Below are 22,404 nucleotides of genomic sequence, written 5' to 3' on the forward strand. Positions count from 1 at the left end.
AGATTATAGAGATCGTTGTAGCAGGTTATGTGCGTATTTAGTTATAGACGGTGATATTTAGGACAGGATCAACTCTCTACCAAAGTATTTCTTAGCTCCTACAATTTTGTTAAGTGAAAAAGTTTTTAAAAAACTGCATTATCTTATTTTCAAAGGAATGAACAAAATATCATGGACTCCTACCATCCGGGGACTTCTCAGCACAGAGACCATGGGAAGATAAATCTTTCGAACAAACGATCGACACGTAAGTTACATTATGTTTCTCTCATATGTCGCCATGTTGGATAGAGAACACTTAAGTACAATAGTGTAAGGTAGCGATGTAAGAAAAATCTATCTTACTTATTATATCACGCGCGTGGAGTAACCTGCGTTCCAGATGGACAACTCTTACAACGCTATCTATTTGTGTTCACATATGCCAGCCGGTGGTCGGTTTGAAAATATTTGATTCAACTACAAAAAGTATACATTTATTCAGTAATTACATGTATTGTACCAGCAATAAAGCGATAGGTCTACAAGGTAAACAAATTAGACATATCATTTGAGCTAAATATCATTTAGGTATAGTACTGTTAAAAGCTATTTTAACAGTGCAATAGACTGGCCTACCTTGCAGGTTCGGCAAACACACACACAATCGCCGAAAAATGATAAGGTGTTGAATTAAAGCCATTAATATGTAACGAGAAGGAATTTTGAGAGTTATGTTCCTTAGTAGAAATTTATATTTGTGTATATATGACAGTATTTTGTTGAATTATAGTTGAATTATTAATTGTGAGTGTGAATATATGTGTTCAGAATGTAAAATATATGTAGTAGGAGAGTATGTATATAGTTTGGGAATGTGTGCGAGCAGAGACATATATACAGAGAGATTAGTAACATCGCTATTTCCCCGTACACATAGTGGCTCCCTTTATTCGTGACCACTCAAGCATATCCCTTATCGAGAGCGTCCTGTCTCCTATCAAACACACGCGAGCGCAGGTAAATCGGGCTATGCGCATGTGTGTATCGTAGTATTGGAACTTATTCGACATGTTCTGGTTAATCCGCCATTACGTCAGACCAAAACATCGTCATTTTAAATACACACAGAAAGCACATCGTTTTATTTTGGCCACTACAAAAGTTACCACATTAACCAAAAACTATCAAACTTATGGGATATAGTCTTATTGATCATGCATATTGTTGTCATTTATCCGTATTTTCGAAAATCCATTGGGTCCTATTCGACATGTCCAAGTTTGTAATTAAGCCGCCATTACGTCAGACCAAAACATCGTCAATTTTAAACGCACACAAAAAGCACATCGTTTTATTTAGGCCACTACAAAAGTTACCACATTAACCAAAAACTATCATTCTTATGGGATATAGTCTTATTGATCATGCACATTGTTGCCATTTATCCGTATTTTCTAAAATCCATTGGGTCCTATTCGACATGTCCAAGTTCGTAAATAGCCGCCATTACGTCAGACCAAAACATCGTCAATTTTAAACGCACACAAAAAGCACATCGTTTTATTTTGGCCACTACAAAAGTTACCACTTTAACCAAAAACTATCAAACCTATGGGATATAGTCTTATTGATCATGCATATTGTTGTCATCTATCCGTATTTTCGAAAATCCATTGGGTCCTATTCGACATGTCCAAGTTTGTAAATAGCCGCCATTACGTCAGACCAAAACATCGTCAATTTTAAACGCACACAGAAAGCACATCGTTTTATTTTGGCCACTACAAAGGTTACCACATTAACCAAAAACTATCAAACCTATGGGATATAGTCTTATTGATCATGCATATTGTTGTCATTTATCCGTATTTTCGAAAATCCATTCGGTCCTATTCGACATGTCCAAGTTTGTAATTAAGCCGCCATTACGTCAGACCAAAACATCGTCAATTTTAAACGCACACAAAAAGCACATCGTTTTATTTAGGCCACTACAAAAGTTACCACATTAACCAAAAACTATCAAACTTATGGGATATAGTCTTATTGATCATGCGTATTGTTGTCATTTATCCGTACTTTCGAAAATCCATTGGGTCCTATTCGACATGTCCAAGTTCGTAATTAAGCCGCCATTACGTCAGACCAAAACATCGTCAATTTTAAACGCACACAAAAAGCACATCGTTTTATTTTGGCCACTACAAAAGTTACCACATTAACCAAAAACTATCAAACCTATGGGATATAGTCTTATTGATCATGCATATTGTTGTCATCTATCCGTATTTTCGAAAATCCATTGGGTCCTATTCGACATGTCCAAGTTTGTAAATAGCCGCCATTACGTCAGACCAAAACATCGTCAATTTTAAACGCACACAAAAACCACATCGTTTTGTTTTGGCCACTACAAAAGTTACCACATTAACCAAAAACTATCAAACTTATGGGATATAGTCTTATTGATCATGCGTATTGTTGTCATTTATCCGTACTTTCGAAAATCCATTGGGTCCTATTCGACATGTCCAAGTTCGTAATTAAGCCGCCATTACGTCAGACCAAAACATCGTCAATTTTAAACGCACACAAAAAGCACATTGTTTTATCTAGGCCACTACAAAAGTTACCACATTAACCAAAAACTATCATACTTATGGAATGTGGTCTTGATTATCATGCACATTGTTGTCATTTATCCGTATTCTCGAAAACCCCATAGGGACTTTTCGAAAATTGGAGATTCCCGCCGATCTTTCCTGCGTTGTGCTTGACTTTCATACTCAAAATACAAACACTTGGACAGCAAATTGTGATATATTTCATATTGATGACACTTCTGTACTTTGATATTAATAAAATTAAAGCACATAATTGGATCTTGGTGATGATTTCAAATAGAAATTATCGATAATTATGTGTCTGGTTTTCAAGTTTTCTCCAATATGGCGTCTAGTGAAGACTGAACCGAGCGACCGCAAAGGATTGTGGGAAGGTCAGGGGCCACTATGTAAACACAAGGGCAAATAGAGAGCTGCCAATCTCTCTGTATATATGTCTCTGGTGCGAGTAACTATAATTGTGTATTTGATATTGAAAACAGAGTATGCTAATTGATGTGCACCATTGGGAATGGAAAAGTGTGCTAGCTTAAATGTGTGAATGTAACGAGTATGTGTGGGAAGTTTATGAAAATATAGAAGTCGTTGGCTTGTATCTCTATGCAATTTGGTTGGTTGTTATCAAACTTTTAAACACTTAACAGAAGCCATTGGCTAGTTACTTTCGTCCCAATCTAATTAAAATATAGATGATCATTATCACTACGTTACATGAACATCTAACAACATCCCATAAGGGGTCATGTTCTGATGACCTGTGAGATGTGTGTATTTCACTTTCAGGGCGAATTGGCATTTTGTCGATATCATCAAAGCAAGCCATTTCGTCACATCATGCATTTAAAGCAAGCCATTTCGGCACAGTATATAGCTAAAACGTTTGTGGGACGAAATGACTTGAAACAAATCGACAGATTATACAAGCTATGCACTCTAGTCAAGCTAATTCGGGCATGTAAAATTCACTTCCAAGATTCTGGAAGTAGTTATTTGATTGGCTAATCCAAAAGGTCACCCTGACGTGACCCCTTATTGGATGTTGTTAGATGTTCATGTAACATAGTGAGAATGACCATCCATATTTTGATTAGATTGCTTTCGTCGAGTCGTTGTTTTAGGGTAATAGCTGCTTCGTGTATGATAGTGTGAAAGATGGTTTTATTCTGTGGTGCTGTAGATAGTCATGCTTACTAGTTATTTTATATTGCCAATGATCGATTATTGAATAAATGTAGGACCTGTATGTAGTTGTGGTGTGTCTTATTTTAAAAGTATCATTAATAACCTGGGTTGTAGGGAAATTCAAACCGTAACAGAATTGGTGCCGTGAGCAACTTTTTAGTCATCCATACTTTGAATGTGTATTTGTGTGTGATTATTACTATGGAGGCGTTGTTGAAGTCCTTTAGCATCAGTCCTACGTTGTCTGTGGTATACAGTACTGCTTCATCAGTTCAGTCATGTAGTGTTGTGAACTCGACCAGTTGTTGTATGTCCACACCACATATAGTTTGTCAGCCAGTTAGCTGTAAAGTCAAAGTCAACCCTAGTTGTACTGATACTGAGATTCATAGGACTACTGTTGATATGGGTATCCAGACAATGAATCAGTTTGTGCATAGGAAGCATAAGAAGCCTTTGCCTTTTAATGGGTCATTAGATATTGATGACAACCTTGTACATTTTGGTCAGGTCGGTGTCTGGAATAGTTGGAGTACTATGGAGATGGCTATATGGCTAGTATTGCCACTTGAGGGTATAGCTAGCCAGGTACTTCATCGTCTAGACTCTCGTCAGCTGGAGGATTTTGACATCACTGTTGATTTGCTTAGGAAACGGTTTGAACTTGAAGGTCTTAAATGGACATTTCGTTTATGTTTCAAGAACAAACAGCATCTAGAGTCTTAAAGTTTAGCAGAATATGGGGCCAGTCTACATATACTTGCTAAGAAGGCATTTCTAAAGTCTGTGAAGAGTGATAGGGAAATGTATGTCATCTCACAGTTCATAGCTGGTATACCCGATTTTGAGCTCAGGAAACATGTTTGTTTGAACAATCCCAAGACATTATCTGAGGCTGGGGTTCTGGGTAATCAGTATGAGTCGTTCATACAAATGTTTGGGTTTGAGTCACAAACATTTAGTCTTACCACTCTGACTTTAGGAAAGATCGAGGACATTCTTGAAAAGTTGGAACAAACAGTTAGGACAAGGTTCAAGGGTAATCGTCTTTGCTACTGTTGTCGTCGGAAAGGACACAGAGCTAGTGAATGTCCATATAAGGCTTTATGATTGGTGTAGTGGTTTTAAACATGTTTTGTTATATATGGAAAGTGAACAAATACCTGTGTATCCAACATAGCCTCCGGCGTTTTATGGTAGCATTTTTTTAGTGGTAGAGTTGTAAGGTTTCTTTGCTGAATTCTGGTTACCAGGTACTGTTTGCTGATCTCTGTGTGATAATTGCAAAGTTTTTTTGCCGTGTCTGTGCCTTGTGTATTCTTTGTGAGTACTGGCTATGTTCTTGGTGAAGACGAGTTCTATGTGAGCTGTAAACTGCTTGGTCGGTAGTTGAATGGCGAAGATGCCTGTACCAGTGTGACGGACCACAGACAGGAGTCACCATTACGCGAGTACCACGTACATGTATGGAAGGAGGCCTTGGATCGTCGACAGCGCTTTATTGACGATTCGCTTTCGCGCCAGGTGTGTCGTTGGACTTCGCGATTCGCGTGAGGATTTGTGGACCTCTCCAGGAATATTTGGGACTTTGGCTGTGATTGGTATAATTGTGATGTGATATAATTGTTTTAATATGTGATATATTTGTTATTTTTCCATTGTGTTTTGAGACAAAATGTTATTATAAGAAAAAAAAACGTTTGTCTACTTTCAAAGGAGGGAGGAATGTAACGTGAATGGATTTTGTGAGTTATGTACCTTTGATTGAGAGTTGTGTCCCTTAGTAGAGGTATATATTTGTATTACTTTCCATTCAGTCTTTCAGTCTATGTTTTGGGGTAATAGCTGCTTCGTGTATGAAAGTGTGGAAGATGGTTTTATTCTGTGGTGCTGTAAATAGTCATGATTACTAGTTATTTTAATGATCGATTATTGAATAAGTGTAGGACCTGTATATAGTTGCTGTGTGTCTGATATATTCAAAGCAAAGTACTATTAAGTATAATTAAGAACCTGGGTTGTAGGGAAATTCAAACCGTTACAAATAAATGCTTTTTAACAAAATATCAACAACCGAAACCGACAAAATGGTTTCGTCTATTTCATAACAGAGGCCTAGAATTTATTTTCAGTCTTATCCTTTTGTGTGCATATAGCACCTTTCCAGATATTTTCAGTGTTAAATTAAGAAACATTTGTTAAAATGATAGCCCTCTAGATAATATTTATTTGTTTGTTTGTTTGTTTTTTTGTTTTTGGGGGGGGGGGGGGGGGGGGAGGGTTTGTTGGGTTTTTTTTCTTTTTTTTTTTTTTCGTCCTTTTTTTCATTGTGCCACAAAGTCTTTTTCTTTTTTTTTTTTTTTAAACTTTGACAAGAAATATAGCAGACAACGTTCCAATGACTGTCGTCATGGACGGACCTACCTTCGTCCATTGTCAGTAACCTACAGTCATTCCATCAAGAAAACCGGTTAACATATATAATTATATGTCGCTGAAATGATCCAATACTCGTGTCGAATCAATGTTCACACATAAAGTTGCCAAAATTACCATATATTCCACACAAAAACCGTCGCTGCATCATGGCGATCAAGACCGACGTCACTCCCTATAGCCTTGAATTATTGATTAAATTCCAATAATAATCGTGACGTCATTCAGTAACGGAGTATTTATAAAAAGAATCTGTGACTCAACAATAAAAAAAATCATTTGTATTGCGAAATATGATCAAACGTGATTCTTCAAAGTTTTATTGACAGAACTTCTTTTTTCGGATATTTACAATTTGATCACGGTCACGTCAAAAAGTCGGTCAAGTTACGGCCAGTGTTATCGGCGAATTATACATTTTTTTTTATTATTGAACCATGGAAGGAAACATCAGTTATTTCTAAGCACGGTATATGCTATGTTACCTTATTTATGTGTGACCTAGGCTCAAGCCAAAAATCTTTATTTTCATATCTTAATCTAGGCCACAATGATACTGATGTTTCTAACATCTCCAAAATACACTCAAACAACTTAACACATTCAAACACATAAGGAAACATTTAGATAGATTAAGCGGAAGCATCATCTACCATTAGTTAATCAATATTGTTAGCGGTTCGCAAGTGATGTTACAGCATGAAGGTTACTAAACATTTCATTTGTACAAGTTTATTCATTAAATAAATCATGCTTTATCTTTCAGCTTATATTCCAACTTTTCATTTGCCCAATGTTTGGAATGGATCAAAAGGTAGGAATATTAATGTTTCTAACACTAACTATTCTGGTGGATTAATATTTTACATAACATAATAAATTGATTAATGCTCACTCTTGTAAAATTCCACTGAACTTCATCAATTTGCAATAAGAACACAACTGATATATTTGAGGCAGCATCCGGACCGAAAGGAAACAAAGGAACATCGGGACCCAAGGGGTCTAAAGGAGACACTGGAACACCGGGCCTTCAGGGACCAAAAGGCGACAACGGACAGAAGGGGGACAAAGGGGAATTGGGAATTGTGGGACCGAAAGGTGAATCCGGAACGTCAGGGATAGGAGGACAGAAAGGGGAGTTTGGAATGCCTGGCGTCAAGGGGGAGAAGGGGGACACCGGGCAACCGGGGCTTGTGGGAAACAAAGGTAGCAGAGGAATGCCTGGTGTTACTGGTCCTATGGGGCCAAAAGGGGATATTGGACTAACTGGGAATAAAGGGCAAAAAGGGGACACTGGGAAAACAGGAGCTACAGGACCTAGAGGGCCAATCGGGAGACAAGGAGTGAGCGGGCCTAGCGGGAGACAAGGAGTGAGAGGGCCAAGCGGGAGGCCAGGGGCATCCCCTAAAGGTAGACAAGTAATAATAACTAGATAATGACAATATAATGTTTGGAGAATCTACAAATATGTTTTTCATTGGCTTGTATTATATATGAAATTAGTTTAACCTGGTGTCTGCAAATGCTTCATTCAGCTACGTAGTTAAGAAATATTCCATCCGCGATCCCTCATATGGACGTTATCATTTTTCGTGATATTGAGAGAACAATCGCAATTTTGCTTTGCCACTGTTCCAAAACACAGGTACATTGTATATACTTATATCATGCTGTTAAATTTGCTACTAATTTACAATTTTCTTCACTTAGATCTCGTTAGTGATCTTTATATTATAAGTGGTCACCATTGCATTGAATTATCCATATCATTACATTTGTGATAGAATCTCCAAATGCTTTTGTCAATTGTCTTAATTGTTAATTTTGGTGTTAAGGGCGCGATCTCGGTGTTATTACGTATTGACTATATATTGTCATGATAAAACATCTGTTAATTAGGATTCAGTGTTTTCATCGTCTGATGTTATGATATATAAATCATTTCAGCCTAAACTTGTGTGTTGAATTAAGACCTTGTAATATTATTCAATATTCAAAATTGACCACATTGATTAAATATTGATATAAGGTTGATTTCTTTATCATAATCATAACGACGATAGTCAGAGCAGCCATATTGGTCTCTTAGTGCTGTATCTCAGAGGTTATTCAGTGTTATATAGCAAAGTTCAAAACATTTTGGTTGATTTCTGACAATTATCTAAGGCTTAGAATTCTTACTCGAGATGATATAGAGAGCTTGAATATGTTTTGGATGATTAAATTGTTTCAGTTATGAATGTATCGTTCTCTGTGGCGACGAACCTGAGGAGGATAAGACAACAGGGCATGCGTTTAATGTTTGAGTCAGTGAATTGGAACGACGGGAACCACTTCAATCCTTTTAATGGAAAATTCAAATGTCATGTGCCCGGCACTTACCTGTTTATATCGACTGTGACTGTCAGTCAAGGAGATGAAATACAATTAAGTATTAATCGTAACGGTCAACCGTGGCGTAACCTGTCGGGGTCTGGGTCAAGTATGAATAGTACCGAGTCTGTCACGACAACGCTGAAGTTGTCGCACGGGGAAACTGTCTCGATAAATCTGATTAAGAGAAGCCGACACTCGTCCGCCATTTGCTTTTTTGAAGGGCTCCTGCTTTATTGATTCTCAATAAATTATTTGTTTTATTGATATAAGCCTAAAGTTTAGTGAGAGGTGTTAGCTAGATTAGTAGTAAAAAGGCAAAATTGATCAAAGTGAAACATTGATCATGTGAAAGTGAGTCTGGACGAAATATTGATGAGGCGAACAGTTTGAGTATTAAAGTTCACCGGTAAATAAAAACCAGACAAAATTTTGAAGATTGGTTTTGTATTTAGCGACCATTTGACAGAACAAACATTTGACAGATTAGACATTTGACAGATTTAAACCATTGATAGATTAAACATTTGACATATTAAACATTCGACAAAGTAAATATTTGACAGATTAAATATTTGACAGATTATGCATTTGACATATTAAGTATTTGACAAATTAAACATTTGACAGATTGAACATTTCACAGGAACAAACATTTGACAGATTAAACATTTGACAGCTTAAACATTTAATAGGAACAAACATTTGACATATTGACAATTTGGCAAAAAAAAATGTCAGATTACAAATTTGACAGTTTAAACATTTAACAGGAACAAATATTTTACAGATTGAATATTTGACAAAACAAAATTGTCAGATTAAACATTTGACTAATTAAAATATTGACTGATTAAACATTTGACAGATTGAAAATTTCGTTGAACGAAAGCTTGACTAGACGGAACGTTTTGGGTGAAAGTAGACATTATAAATGTTGATCTGACATACATTAAACCTTTTCTATATGCTCAATCCTACTTTGTTTTTTTTCTTCTGTTGGTGTCTTCTGGACACTCGTCTCCGTATGACTGGCTGCCAAACCCCGAACAAGCAAAGCGTTCCCCTGTTTAATATATATCGCTGTAGTCTAAATGATAAAAGGTCTTTCTGACACAGGCCTATCAGACACGATTCCTTATCAAGGTCGACCTGATAAGGAAACACGCAGCAAGCTAAGTGGTCCCCACTGATTGAATGGTCAAACTGGACACATGGAAAGATGGTGGTTGTTGTTAGTTTTATTCTGGCCTTGACGGTAGCCATAAATGGCCAGCAAGATCAAAAATACGAACATCTTCAGAATGAAGTAATGGTTTTGAAGAAATTAATCTCAAACATAAACATGGAATTGGAAAGTATGCGGAAACAGTATGATGAAGTGTGTTACGAACTTAGGACTATCAGGTAAATGTCAGTTATGTCTAAATTAGGTTTTGTGGGGTCAAGACACGCATTGCAGATTCAGGGGCCTCAAGGTACAGCTATGTATTAAATTCATTTAAACAAATTGTAACGTCAGAGAAATGGTTCATGCAAACAAAGTTCGGCGGCTGGAAATGTTGTTTATCCTTCTCCTTAATAATTAAGGAAAATCTTAGACAAAATATGTAGCCTTCAAAGACTTATGTTAATTAACGGTTGTGAACCTGGTGATGTTACACACGACTCCCATATATACATGTACGTATCGTCTTCTTATGCTTTTAACACTCAGCTAAACGATCAAATATCCTGCAAGTCAATTGTCAAGAATATACATTCTTTTACACTAAGCCCTCGGCTTACGAGGGTATCACATAGCATATTCTCGCTGACCAGTGAGAGACGATCTCCATTCAAAGAGGTTTTTACCTCATGAATATTCATTGTAATGCGTAGTATTTAACGCGTGCACGTGCACAAATCGCCATCTTTCTTTTTGAGCAGTCGGAGACGACACAGTGGTATAAGCTTATGCTTAGCGCAGAATTTCTTTACACAAGACAGTTGATTTATTAAGTTTTAATGATATTTAGCAGCGTCAGCTACAACTGGCACGCTGTTCAGTTCTATAATTACTACACTACGACCACAGGTAAGTGCGTTGTTCCACGTGGTGGAAACGTTCTCTTGTTTACATCATGACCGACAAGGACGATGTCCTGTCGCTCTTCCAATCAGATGAATCGTCAATAGACGAGGAGAAAAACAAAAGTAGTTTTGACGAAGTCAGTGAACCTGAATATGACAGAGCAATACGACAAAATACGTACAATAAACGCGGTCGTGGCCGGGGTAGTCGTGGTAAGAATGAGGCCACACGTAAAACAACCAGACGTCGTATCGCCAAGAACGACAGTTCTTCACTCAATATACCCAAATTAAAGCAACAACTCGGCCTGGGTAAACTGGAGAAGTCGTTGGCTTCACTTAACTCGTATATGGTCGATATTGTGACAGAGAAACGAGACAGCGCCGCTGCTTGTAATATAAACAATGTCAATGAGACACAGGGACATGCGACCCAGACTAACCCTACGGTCAGAAATTATGCGGTTGGTTCACAAGCGCAAGCAGAAGCTCTCGAGGGGTTTGATATTGAGTTATTTGATAATACCAGCTCATTAGCAGGTGGTAATGACTCTGTTAGTGTTTTTGAGCCTGATGAAAACCTGGGCGGTTTTTGGCAAAATAATGAGGAATATTGGGACATTCCACAGAATGAGGATGATGAGATTATGGGTCCTAAAATATCTTAACCTCTGGCCAGAGCTGTTGATAGAGCCTGTAGTCGTAAAGTAGACTCTGGTAAAATAGCAGAGATTATGAAGAAATACCCCAGACCAGCAAATTGTAATTTATTGAGAGTTCCCAAAGTTAACTCCGAGATCTGGGGCCAACTCCCTAAAAGGGCACAGACATCTGATGTTGCCCTTCAGGAGGTTCAGAAGCTTCTAGCAACGGGGCTGACTCCCATCTGTTAGCTGGCTGAAGTGGTTACGTCCTTCTCTGACGAGCTGAAGGAAAAGAGTCAATGCAAGAGTTTGATTGCAGACACTGTTGCAATGATGGGAAATGCTATGTACTCTTTGTCAGTAAAAAGGAGATATGCTCTGCGTCCTTCCCTTAACCCGAGGTACAGAAACATTTGTTCTCAGGAAATGCCTGTAACACAGCACTTGTTCGGAGATGACATAACTAAAAGGCTGAGAGAGTTGAACGAGGCAGCTAGGCTCCCAATTACTGGAAATGCCGCTTATAGTAGCAGGCGTAATTATGGCAGGGGCCCCTTTAAACTACCAAAGACGCCCGTACGGGCGAGGCCAAGGATCCTACAGGAACCAGGCCAGGTACAACAGGTACACAAGATATCAGAGACCAGGCAACAGAGTGCCTCACAAAGACAAGAATGCCACACCCTCCCAGTAACTGGTCAGGTGAGAACTCTAGACACATGCAAAGATAAATGAGAATTGCTTACTACTGATAAGTGGATTTTGAGCACCATTTCTGGATATAAAATTGAATTTTGTGCAAAACCGGTTCAGTCTTCATTTCCAAATGAGATATCTTTTTCAGGAACAGAGGTTACAATTATTGATAAGGAAATTAGTGAACTCCTTAGGAAGGGAGCTATACGGGAAGTTGAACCAGAGCCAGGTCAATTTATATCAAATATTTTCATTGTTCCTAAAAAGAATGGGAAATTTAGGCCAGTTATCAATTTACGTGGACTAAATGCTTTTGTAGAATATAAACATTTCAAACAGGAACATATTAAGATTATTCTTGATTTGATTCAAAAGAATGATTTTTTAACATCAATAGACTTGAAGGATGCTTATTTCAGCATTCCCATACATCCAGAGTATCAAAAATACCGAAGGTTCTCTTCGAAAAAGCAGATTTTTGAGTTTTTGGTTTTACCGTTTGGGTTGTGTTCAGCTCCTAGAGTATTCACAAAGGTGTTGAAACCGGTATATGCTGACTTCAGGAAAGTAGGTATTAGATGTGCCTATTACATTGATGATTCTTTGCAGATGAATCAAAGCTATGATTGTTCAGTCAGTAATACACAGAAAATGGTAGATCAATTGACGAATCTAGGTTATACTGTTAATAATGAAAAATCGGTGTTGATTCCAACTAAGAGAATTGTATTTTTTGGACTTGTTATTGATACTGATCAATTTAAGGTTTACCTTCCACAGGAAAAGGTAGATAAAATCATTGAGTCATGTGACAAGTGTGTAAATTCAGTTAAAATTGCCATTCGTGATTTGGCTTCACTCATTGGACTCCTAGTCCATGCGTTCCATGCAATCCTACCAGGGCCCTTACATTATAGAACTCTAGAAAGGGACAAGATCAAGTGGCTCAAACACAGTTATGATGATTTTGACTCGCTCATGGTTTTATCTGAACAGAGTGTACAAGAAATTGGTTGGTGGAGGCAAAATATTGTTGAATTAAATGGTAAATCAATAAGACAGGCACCCCCTGTAGTTTGGATAGAAACAGATGCATCCCTACAAGGATGGGGAGCATACTTCACTGGTGGCTCTGCTGGAGGCAGGTGGGCTAGGTCTGAAGGTGATATGCATATAAATGTTTTAGAGCTTAAGGCAATTTTTCTTGGAATCAGAGCATTTTTCTCTAAAGAATGTCAATTGAGCATAGGTGTTAAGTCAGACAATTCTACAGCAGTGTCCTATATTAATGACATGGGTGACATGCAGTCTGTTGAACTTGATATGTTAGCTAGGGAAATTTGGGAGTGGTGTTTTGACCGATGTATATTCCTAACAGCTCAACATATACCTGGAATCGAAAATGTATATGCAGATAACTTATCAAGACATTTTTCAGACTCTACAGAATGGATGCTCAAAAGTGAAGTTTTTGACAGAATTTGTTCACATTTTTGTCAACCGAGTATTGATTTGTTCGCTTCTAGATTGAATGCAAGGTGTGCTAGTTATGCAGCCTGGTCTTATGACCCAGGCGCATTGATAGCGGATGCGTTTTCAGTTTCTTGGAAAGATTACATACCATACATTTTCCCACCATTTAGTTTGTTGAGTAGAATAATCAATAAGATAATAAGTGAAGAGATTGATAAAGCCATATTGGTAATACCATTTTGGCCGACACAACCTTGGTTTCCTCTTGTTATGGCGAATTTGATATCGTTACCTTGCAGGTTACCAAGGCACAGAGACCTGTTAACATTACCACACAACGGAGAAGTCCATCCAATGGGCAGGCAGGAACAAATAAACAGTATGAGCAGGCTTGGAGAAAGTGGGTTATTTGGTGTGGTTTCAGGAAAATTGATCCATTTCTCCCGTCTGAAGCTCAGGTAATGGATTATCTTACTCACCTGTTTAAGACTGGCCTGTCTGACTCTGGGATCAGCAGCCATAAAGCTATGTTAACTCAAACTCTACCTCTATTAGGAGTGAAGTGGTGTATGGGGTCTACATATTTTTCTAGACTGATGAAAGGGTTTTACAACTCAAGACCACCTAAACCAAGGTATTCCTACACGTGGGATGTGTCAGTAGTACTGGATTTTTTACGAACATTATACCCGCTCGAGCGGCTCTCATTAAAGTTCCTTACTCTCAAATTAGTGGCTTTAGTAGCTTTGACATCAGCGTCCAGAGCACAAGCACTACATTACCTCGATATTGATTTCATGAAAGTGTCTCGTAATAAAATTTCTTTTGACATAGCTGAATTGGAAAAGACATCCAAATTAGGGAAGCCTGCCAGACGTTTGGAGTTTACCAGTTACCAAGTTGACAAAAGACTATGTGTTGTCAGAGTTTTAAAGAATTATCTTAAAAGAACAGTTGATCGAAAATCCATCAGGTTATTTGTATCATTCAAAACTCTAGAAGCTGTGAGTACATCTACTATTGCCAGGTGGCTGAAGGAAGTTCTACTCTTCTCTGGGATTGACACTTCACATTTTAAGGCTCACTCTTACCGAAGTGCTTCTACATCGGCCGCTTTTTTGTCAGGCATCAAACTCAGCGATATATTATATACTGCCGATTGGTCCAAGGCGGCTACCTTCAATAAATATTACAACAGGGATGTGGACTGTTCTAATGCCTTTGCTAACTCTGTTTTAGGGCGTCGACATTAATGATATGAATGAGACATTGGTGTATCAAGATAGACTTTGGTGGTTATGGGTTAACCAAGTTGTCACCGAATGGCTCAGATGTCGGTGTTTAATTTCCACAGAAGTGATTTCAGTTTATTAAATTGTTGAAGTTTATATAACATTGTTGTTTTATTTTGTTGATAGTGCTTTAAACTTGCTATGTGATACCCTCGTAAGCCGAGGGCTTAGTGTAAAAGAATGGCCCCCTCCTCCAAGTATCCCATAGGATATGATGGAGGAGGGGCATTCTTTAAACTAAATAGCCCGAGGCTAAGAGGGTATCTACCCACCCATATTGTCAATGGTTAGATGCATTGCATACTGTTTGCACTTCCCACCCTCATGGGTATTTTATCAACAAAATATGCTTTCTTTAAAAGATGGCGATTTGTGCACGTGCACGCGTTAAATACTACGCATTACTATGAATATTCATGAGGTAAAAACCTCTTTGAATGGAGATCGTCTCTCACTGGTCAGCGAGAATATGCTATGTGATACCCTCTTAGCCTCGGGCTATTTAGTTTAAAGAATGCCCCTCCTCCATCATATCCTATGGGATACTTGGAGGAGGGGGCCATTTTGTTTCGCTTTAAACATATTTCAAATAATACATATGTATCATCTAAATTTGGCACAATGATTGTTTCAAAGGACTAAACATCAGCTGATGGATAAGGAAATGACCAATCAGATGAAAAAACAGAATACTCAGCAAATACCAAGCCGACACAAAGACTACGCGGGAAAGAACGAACGGACAGGTAAGGTGTCTGTATGTACGTGATGTATGATTGAAGTACTAATATCCATATATCATTGATTATATTATGTTATAAACACAAATTTTATAACATCTGGCAGAGTCGATCCCTGTTGGTTCAACTGTAACAACATAATCACAATGAAAGTCTTATTCTATGTCACCACCGATGATGGCGCAATGTTAAATACCATTTCGAGATGCAGTGACAGGAATGTCCAAATTAAGCTCAGCACTTTTCCATTTTTTTCAGCACCGGCAATTCCTTCCTCAAACCATTGGAACACATCCACAGGTAGGTCCTACCTAGCCAACAACATACTGAGACACGGAAACAGTGTATTAACGAATTGAATACAATGTAATTCCGTTTAAATCGTGTCATCTTATTCTCCTTTTTTCATTTTTTTTTTTTTTTTTTGTTTTTGTTAAAATCATGTTTGCATTTTGTTTTCGTTGTCCTGTTGGTATTCCCTGGTATTGCAAACTTAATTCGACATGAAGATTGTTTTAATGTACTGATTCCCCTTATTAGATATCTTTTTTCAAACCTCTTTCTTTTTATCTTTTATCAATTTAAAGGCATTGCTATTTTCTGCCTTCATTATTTAACATATTTATGAATTACATCTTTTTGTGTTTTTTTCTTTGTGTGTTTTTTTTTTTTTTTTCTTCTTTTTTGTTGTTGTTTTGTTTGGTCGTTTGGTTGGTTGTTGTTGTTTTGGTTTTTTTTCGATATCACTGGACTTTATGTATCTTTTATTTATTTCACTTTCAGATAATACGCTTTCATTACAACATGGATTTAAAGGTATACATATTACCGGACTAAAAACAAACCTGCACATTTTATCAACTACCTGGAGTAGTAAAGCTCGTATTTAATATTACAGATAATATAATCTTAACAAAGACATTGTTAAAAAGGAAACATAACTCTACTAATTGTAGTTCTTTAGTTTAACGGGACCAATATTCCAGGCTTCCCCGTCGGGCCTAGTTTGAGATTAATCGTTTTAATCACATTCGGTTTTAACTTTTTCATTCCGCTGTGAATCTGATGTCAAGAGTAATTAAGGGGTTCATAAGATTATAACCCACATTGCAGTCTTGTAAAATAAACTTTTAGATATCATCCGTTTTTCATAACAGTTTCAGGTAATACAGTAACACACAGGTACACAGTTTCTGTTGCAAGAATTTTAGCACATGTCAATTTTAGCTGCGAAAAAATAACGCTTTAGATTTAATCATTAAATTCATAACCTTGTGATGTTTTTATTTCGTTCTAATTGAAATATCATACGCAAAGGTGAAAAGGGCGATCCTGGAATCCCCGGAGTTAAGGGCGACCCCGGATCACCAGGATCTGTAGGACGGAATGGAGAACCCGGACCACCCGGAACTACGGGGCAAAAAGGGGATTCTGGGCCACCGGGAGCTATAGGAGAGAAGGGGGACATTGGACCCTCTGGACCTATGGGACCGAAAGGGAACTCTGGGGCGGCCGGACGGACAGGCCTGCAGGGACCACCCGGAATTAAAGGTAAAGTTTTACTACACGCATTCTGACTAACACAGATTATGAAAGAATTTGCTAAAAAATATGATAAACATAATTTTCAGGTCTAATACAGACTCATTTTCATCATTTATCAGTTCCTGTCGAAGCGTTGACAACGTGTTTCTGTCATTATAAACGTTGATGAATTTTGGCGTCAACACAAATTCCAATTTGATTTGAACAAGATAGACAATTAGCTGAAATATAGCTTACAAGCATTATGTTTCCCTTCATTTATTGTTGAAGACGCAGGTGCAGGTATATGGATTTGTAAAATAAGAAATTAACAATTTTTCTCCTGCCGGTCTTGACTTGGATACCACGTCATCAACGGCTGCTATCCTTATGTCGTATTTTTGTTTCCGTCATGCCGATAAAGTTTCAGTTAGACGTGCTTTACCTTTAAATTGTGGCAATTTCTTTCTTTTTATTTAATCTAAAGGAAACAATGGATGGAATGGAATACCTGGGTCGAAAGGAGAGATTGGCCAGCAAGGGCTACAGGGCCAGAAAGGAGAGCCAGGCTTCAGTACGCCATGTAAGAAACAAATATCTGTATGTCAAGTAAGAGCATCAGAATATGAATGTCAAGTAGGAACATCAGAATACGTATGTCAAGTAAAAAAATCAGAATACGTATGTCAAGTAAGAACATCATAATACGTAGGTCAATTAAGAACATCAGAATACGTATGTCAAGTAAGAAAATCAGAATACGTATGTCAAGTAAGAACATCATAATACGTATGTCAAGTAAGAGCATCAGAATACGTATGTCAAGTAAGAACATCAGAATCCGTATGTCAAGTAAGGAAATCAGAATCCGTATGTCAAGTAAGAACATCAGAATACGTATGTCAAGTAAGAACATCAGAATACGTATGTCAAGTAAGAACATCAGAATACGTATGTCAAGTAAGAGTTGAAGCATACGTATGTCAAGTAAGAACATCATAATACGTATGTCAAATAAGAACATCAGAATACGTATATCAAGTAAGAACACGAATATACGTATGTCAAGTAAGAACACGAATATACGTATGTCAAGTAAGAACACGAATATACGTATATCAAGTAAGAACACGAATATACGTATATCAAGTAAGAACACGAATATACGTATATCAAGTAAGAACACGAATATACGTATGTCAAGTAAGAGTTTAAGCATACTTGTACGTATATTAAGTAAGAGCACTAGTATATGAATGTCAAGTAAGAGCACTAATAAATGTATTTTGGTAAACGCACCAATATACTTTGTACGTATGTCAAGTAAGAGCACTTGTATATTTATACAAAGAAAGAGAACCGATATACTTATACCAAGTTAGAAAAACGATATACAAAACAGTGTACGTTTTAATTAAATTTAAATAAAAAACACATACCAGGTGTAAATACAATTTACGTCGAGCCATTCTGATATGTACCAAACATGTGAACACAGGACATGATTACAACCGTATGTTTGATAGGAATTACATTTCGTGTATTTATATTTTTATATATTTTGTCTCTGTGTATTGACACTTTGGTATATTTTGTCCTTGTGTGTTGACACCGTAATATATTTTGTCCTTGTGTGTTGACACTGTGGTATAGTCTGTCTCTTTGTATTGACACTGTGGTATATTTTGTTCCTTTATGTTGACACTGTAATATATTCTGATCGTGTGTATTGACACTGTGGTATAGTTTGTCTCTTTGTATTGACACTTTGGTATATTTTGTTCCTGTATGTTGACACCGTAATATATTCTGATCGTGTGTGTTGACACTGTGGTATAGTTCGTCTCTTTGTATTGACACTTTGGTATATTTTGTTCCTGTATGTTGACACCGTAATATATTCTGATCGTGTGTATTGACACTTTGATATAGTTTGTCTCTTTGTATTAACACTGTGGTATATTTTGTTCCTGTATGTTGACACCGTACTATATTTTGTCCTTGTGTGTTGACACTGTGGTATATTTTGTCCTTGTTTTGATACTGTGATATATGTTATTCTTTTCTGCTGGCGCTGTTTTACATCGTTCCCCTATGTTGACGCTGTGGTATATATGTTGTTCAAAAAGCATATTATTACATTCTGTTTATATTAAAGAATCCCCTTTCTTTCTCGTTCAGCCCGGAAGTCAGCCTTCTATGTTATAACGCATTCCACTGTACATCATACTTACCAGACGATTCAGAGTACTAACCCCCTCACAAACATTGGGAATGATTTCGACACGAGAACTGGCGTCTTTACCTGTTCTATACCTGGTATTTACTTATTTACTTGGTCTGTTGGAGTTTGGCAGAGAGAACACGTGTATTCTCACATTGACATCAGTGGAGTTCTGTGGAGCGACCTTGGAGTGTCCGGAAGCAATGACTCCTGGAATACCGGGTGACAAACAATAGTTGTGACCTTATCACGTGGACAAACAGTGCGACTTGTACTGAGTTCCCAAGACAACGCTGTAGATAGAGTAACATCTCATTTCACGGGCGCTCTTCTGTCTTAATTCAGTAGATATATCCGGATGTTATAGTTATTTTTCCAGTGATTCGCAATTCGTGAAGAACGTCAAGAAACCAAATGTTGTTATAAATGCATGCATGTTGATTTCATCTTAATCATAAAATAAATCCAATGGAAAAACATTCTGACTTTCTGAATCGACTGTTTGTTTACTTGTATTCAATTATGAACATCTTATGAACGTTTTACATATATAATGATTGAACACTAACATTGCATAGTCCGAGAAGAATGACCTGCCATGTTTGCCTTTTTCATGGAATATTCCAAGTAGGCGATCCTATTTTTCCATAGGTATGTCAGCATGTTAGTATGTTTTGGTGCATCGAGTAGTAACGCACGTGTATATGTTGTGGTGTAACTTGGCTTCAATCATGTAGGTAATAAATTGGTTTGTTTAACGCGACATTGCGTATTGTTTTCAAATAATTCACAAAATACGGGCGATTTGGGGTAACCTACAGCGGACAATGAAATGCCTTACAAACATTTACCATATAATTAAGTTTACTGAGCTTGGTCTTTGTGCCCCACGCTCAAAGTGCCTACACATACTGGTAAAATGAGAGAAACAGAAAACAGGTGTCGTCGTTGACAAACATTAAGCAGTTATCTTATCCAATGTAACCAGATATTTGGATTATAAACCAAATTGTAAAACCAAATGTTCCTGGTAGTTAGGGTATATCGTTGAAAGCTATATGGCATGTGCACACGCCAAATTATGCAATGCAATGTGTAAAACAACACGAAAGCGAAAATAAATATCTTATGCCGGGAAAAATACCCAACAGAATTCGTTACACTATCACCAGTACTTCAGTGACGTACAACTTAGACCAATTAAACGGCTGCTTCGTCAGAACAATTGGTCTTGCACATCATTCTAAACTTATCGACTCCTTTGCAATCAATCAATATGCTTATCAAAGTTCAATACGACAGGCCTATACTTCATTGTACTACTTTATTACATAATGATTTTCCTTAACTAGAAGTATAAGCTATATTTTGAATTGTTACCTGGCTCTCTACGTAAATGTAAATGAAGTATATCCGACTGTTGACCGGCAAGGACCATTTGCACACGACCATACACCCAAATGATTACGATGAAGCGTCTTTCTGATAGTGATTTGTAAACAGTTTCTCTATCAATGCCTAGATTTGAAGTCGGAAAGGTTGAAAGAAATTTCCATTCGGGTATTGTTGTTTCTAAATAGAAAAAGGGATTTGGCTACTACATGAAATGTCATAAAGGGGTCTGTATGAATTCGGACAGTGTACTACGAAACCAAAGTCAACTTTGAAGTTCGAAAATGCACCAAAGCCGGAATTAACAGTTTACTGAAGAACTTTTACGCGTTCCTCGACCTAATCAAATAGCCTATGTGTGAAATCTTGTGGATTATCCCGGTAAGAAAACAGTTGTTTCATGCCTAATCAGTCAACAGTCAAACTCCCCACCTCGGTGTTAGGACCAACACCCGCGGGAAGAGTTTTGACTGTTGACTGTAAAGCATGAGACAACTGTCTACTATTACAAAGCTAAAAAGACTATTGCACGGTCACGTGCAAGCTATTGAACACCTGTGACTTTTCGGAATTTATTCTTATCATTTCAAGCGTCTAAGCCACTCAGATATCAACACTGCCAGATGAGTCATGGCGACTTCCAGGCCTACAGGGAAGTCGAAATGTCAGTGACTCTAATTGTTTTTAGGGATTATGTAATAAAACAAGTATATCATGGGTGTCTGTGCAATAGTCCGGAATATTTCACACGAGGTACTGGTAGTCTATTGTACGAGGCCGAAGGCCGGGTGCAAAAGAACATCGGTCAAATACCTGCACCTCGTGTCAAATTTTATCGACCATTGCAGAGACACCCATGATATATTTGTATACTATATACCTGGATGCTGTATCCCTTATTTCGTTCTGGTTTCTAATTTTGAGATCGTGGCATTGCCTGAATTTATCAAGATATAAATTACGTATGTAGAGAATTGGAGAAAAAATTAACAATGAGTCTGTATGTAGATTTAAAGTTAATACTTTTCATGCCAAACAGATAATTATGTGAAACTTAAAAACTACCACAAGGCTAGGAGCGTTATTTAGATCTCGGATCTTTAAGGCAAAGGTCAACGATGGTAATCTACTAGAAATGTGCAGGAGCCAATCAGATGGCCTCTATTGAAACGAGGATTTTTCACCGAGGTGACCAACAGGTGATAATTGTAGCGTGGCGTAGTGATATCAGTACCGTGTGGATCCGACGAAGGTTGCAAACAGGCCATTCCCCAATCAGACGTACAACTGTACAGGTAAAAGGGTATTTGGTCTGAGCACGTGGGTTTTCTCTAATCCAGTTTACTCCTCAAGTCACCAGCGCGTTTCCATTCGAGTCAGATGTAGGTATTTACGAGAAGATCGTCAGTAATAAATTTATATATATTGACCACGTCGATCGTTTGGGCCCTCTAGTTGAATTTGAACAGCCCCCAAATAGGATACCGTATAACTGGTGCTAGCTGCATAATACGTCTGGCGATTTCAATCCACTTATCGTGAAATTGACATTTCTTGATTGTAACATTCCTGTTTCCTCAGTATACGGTGTTCGCTTTTGATTCTCAGATTCTGTGAGTACTGTAGATATCCCATAGCAGGTTGTCGAGATTACAGACAAAATTAGTTGTTGTCGTTATCACACGAGATAATTATTTCATATTCTAGAGCTATATTTCCATCGCCATGATGCTTATCATGGAGGAT

General features: G+C 37.6%; 1 protein-coding gene across 1 annotated transcript in view; it reads left to right on the forward strand.

Moving 5' to 3' along the window:
- LOC117340733 overlaps nucleotides 1–19,743 on the forward strand; it is a 35,548-nt gene extending 15,805 nt beyond the window's left edge. The window contains 10 exon segments of the mRNA XM_033902495.1: nucleotides 7,150–7,637; nucleotides 8,461–8,830; nucleotides 9,469–9,521; nucleotides 9,761–10,007; nucleotides 15,415–15,524; nucleotides 15,777–15,818; nucleotides 16,302–16,334; nucleotides 16,836–17,069; nucleotides 17,530–17,625; nucleotides 19,224–19,743. Of these exon segments, the coding sequence (XP_033758386.1) occupies nucleotides 7,150–7,637; nucleotides 8,461–8,830; nucleotides 9,469–9,521; nucleotides 9,761–10,007; nucleotides 15,415–15,524; nucleotides 15,777–15,818; nucleotides 16,302–16,334; nucleotides 16,836–17,069; nucleotides 17,530–17,625; nucleotides 19,224–19,492 (1,942 nt within the window). The 3' untranslated portion in view covers nucleotides 19,493–19,743.
- The last annotated feature ends 2,661 nt before the right edge of the window (nucleotides 19,744–22,404 follow it).

This window comes from Pecten maximus, chromosome 13 (assembly GCF_902652985.1).
Source record: "Pecten maximus chromosome 13, xPecMax1.1, whole genome shotgun sequence".
Taxonomy (NCBI): Eukaryota; Metazoa; Mollusca; class Bivalvia; order Pectinida; family Pectinidae; genus Pecten; species Pecten maximus.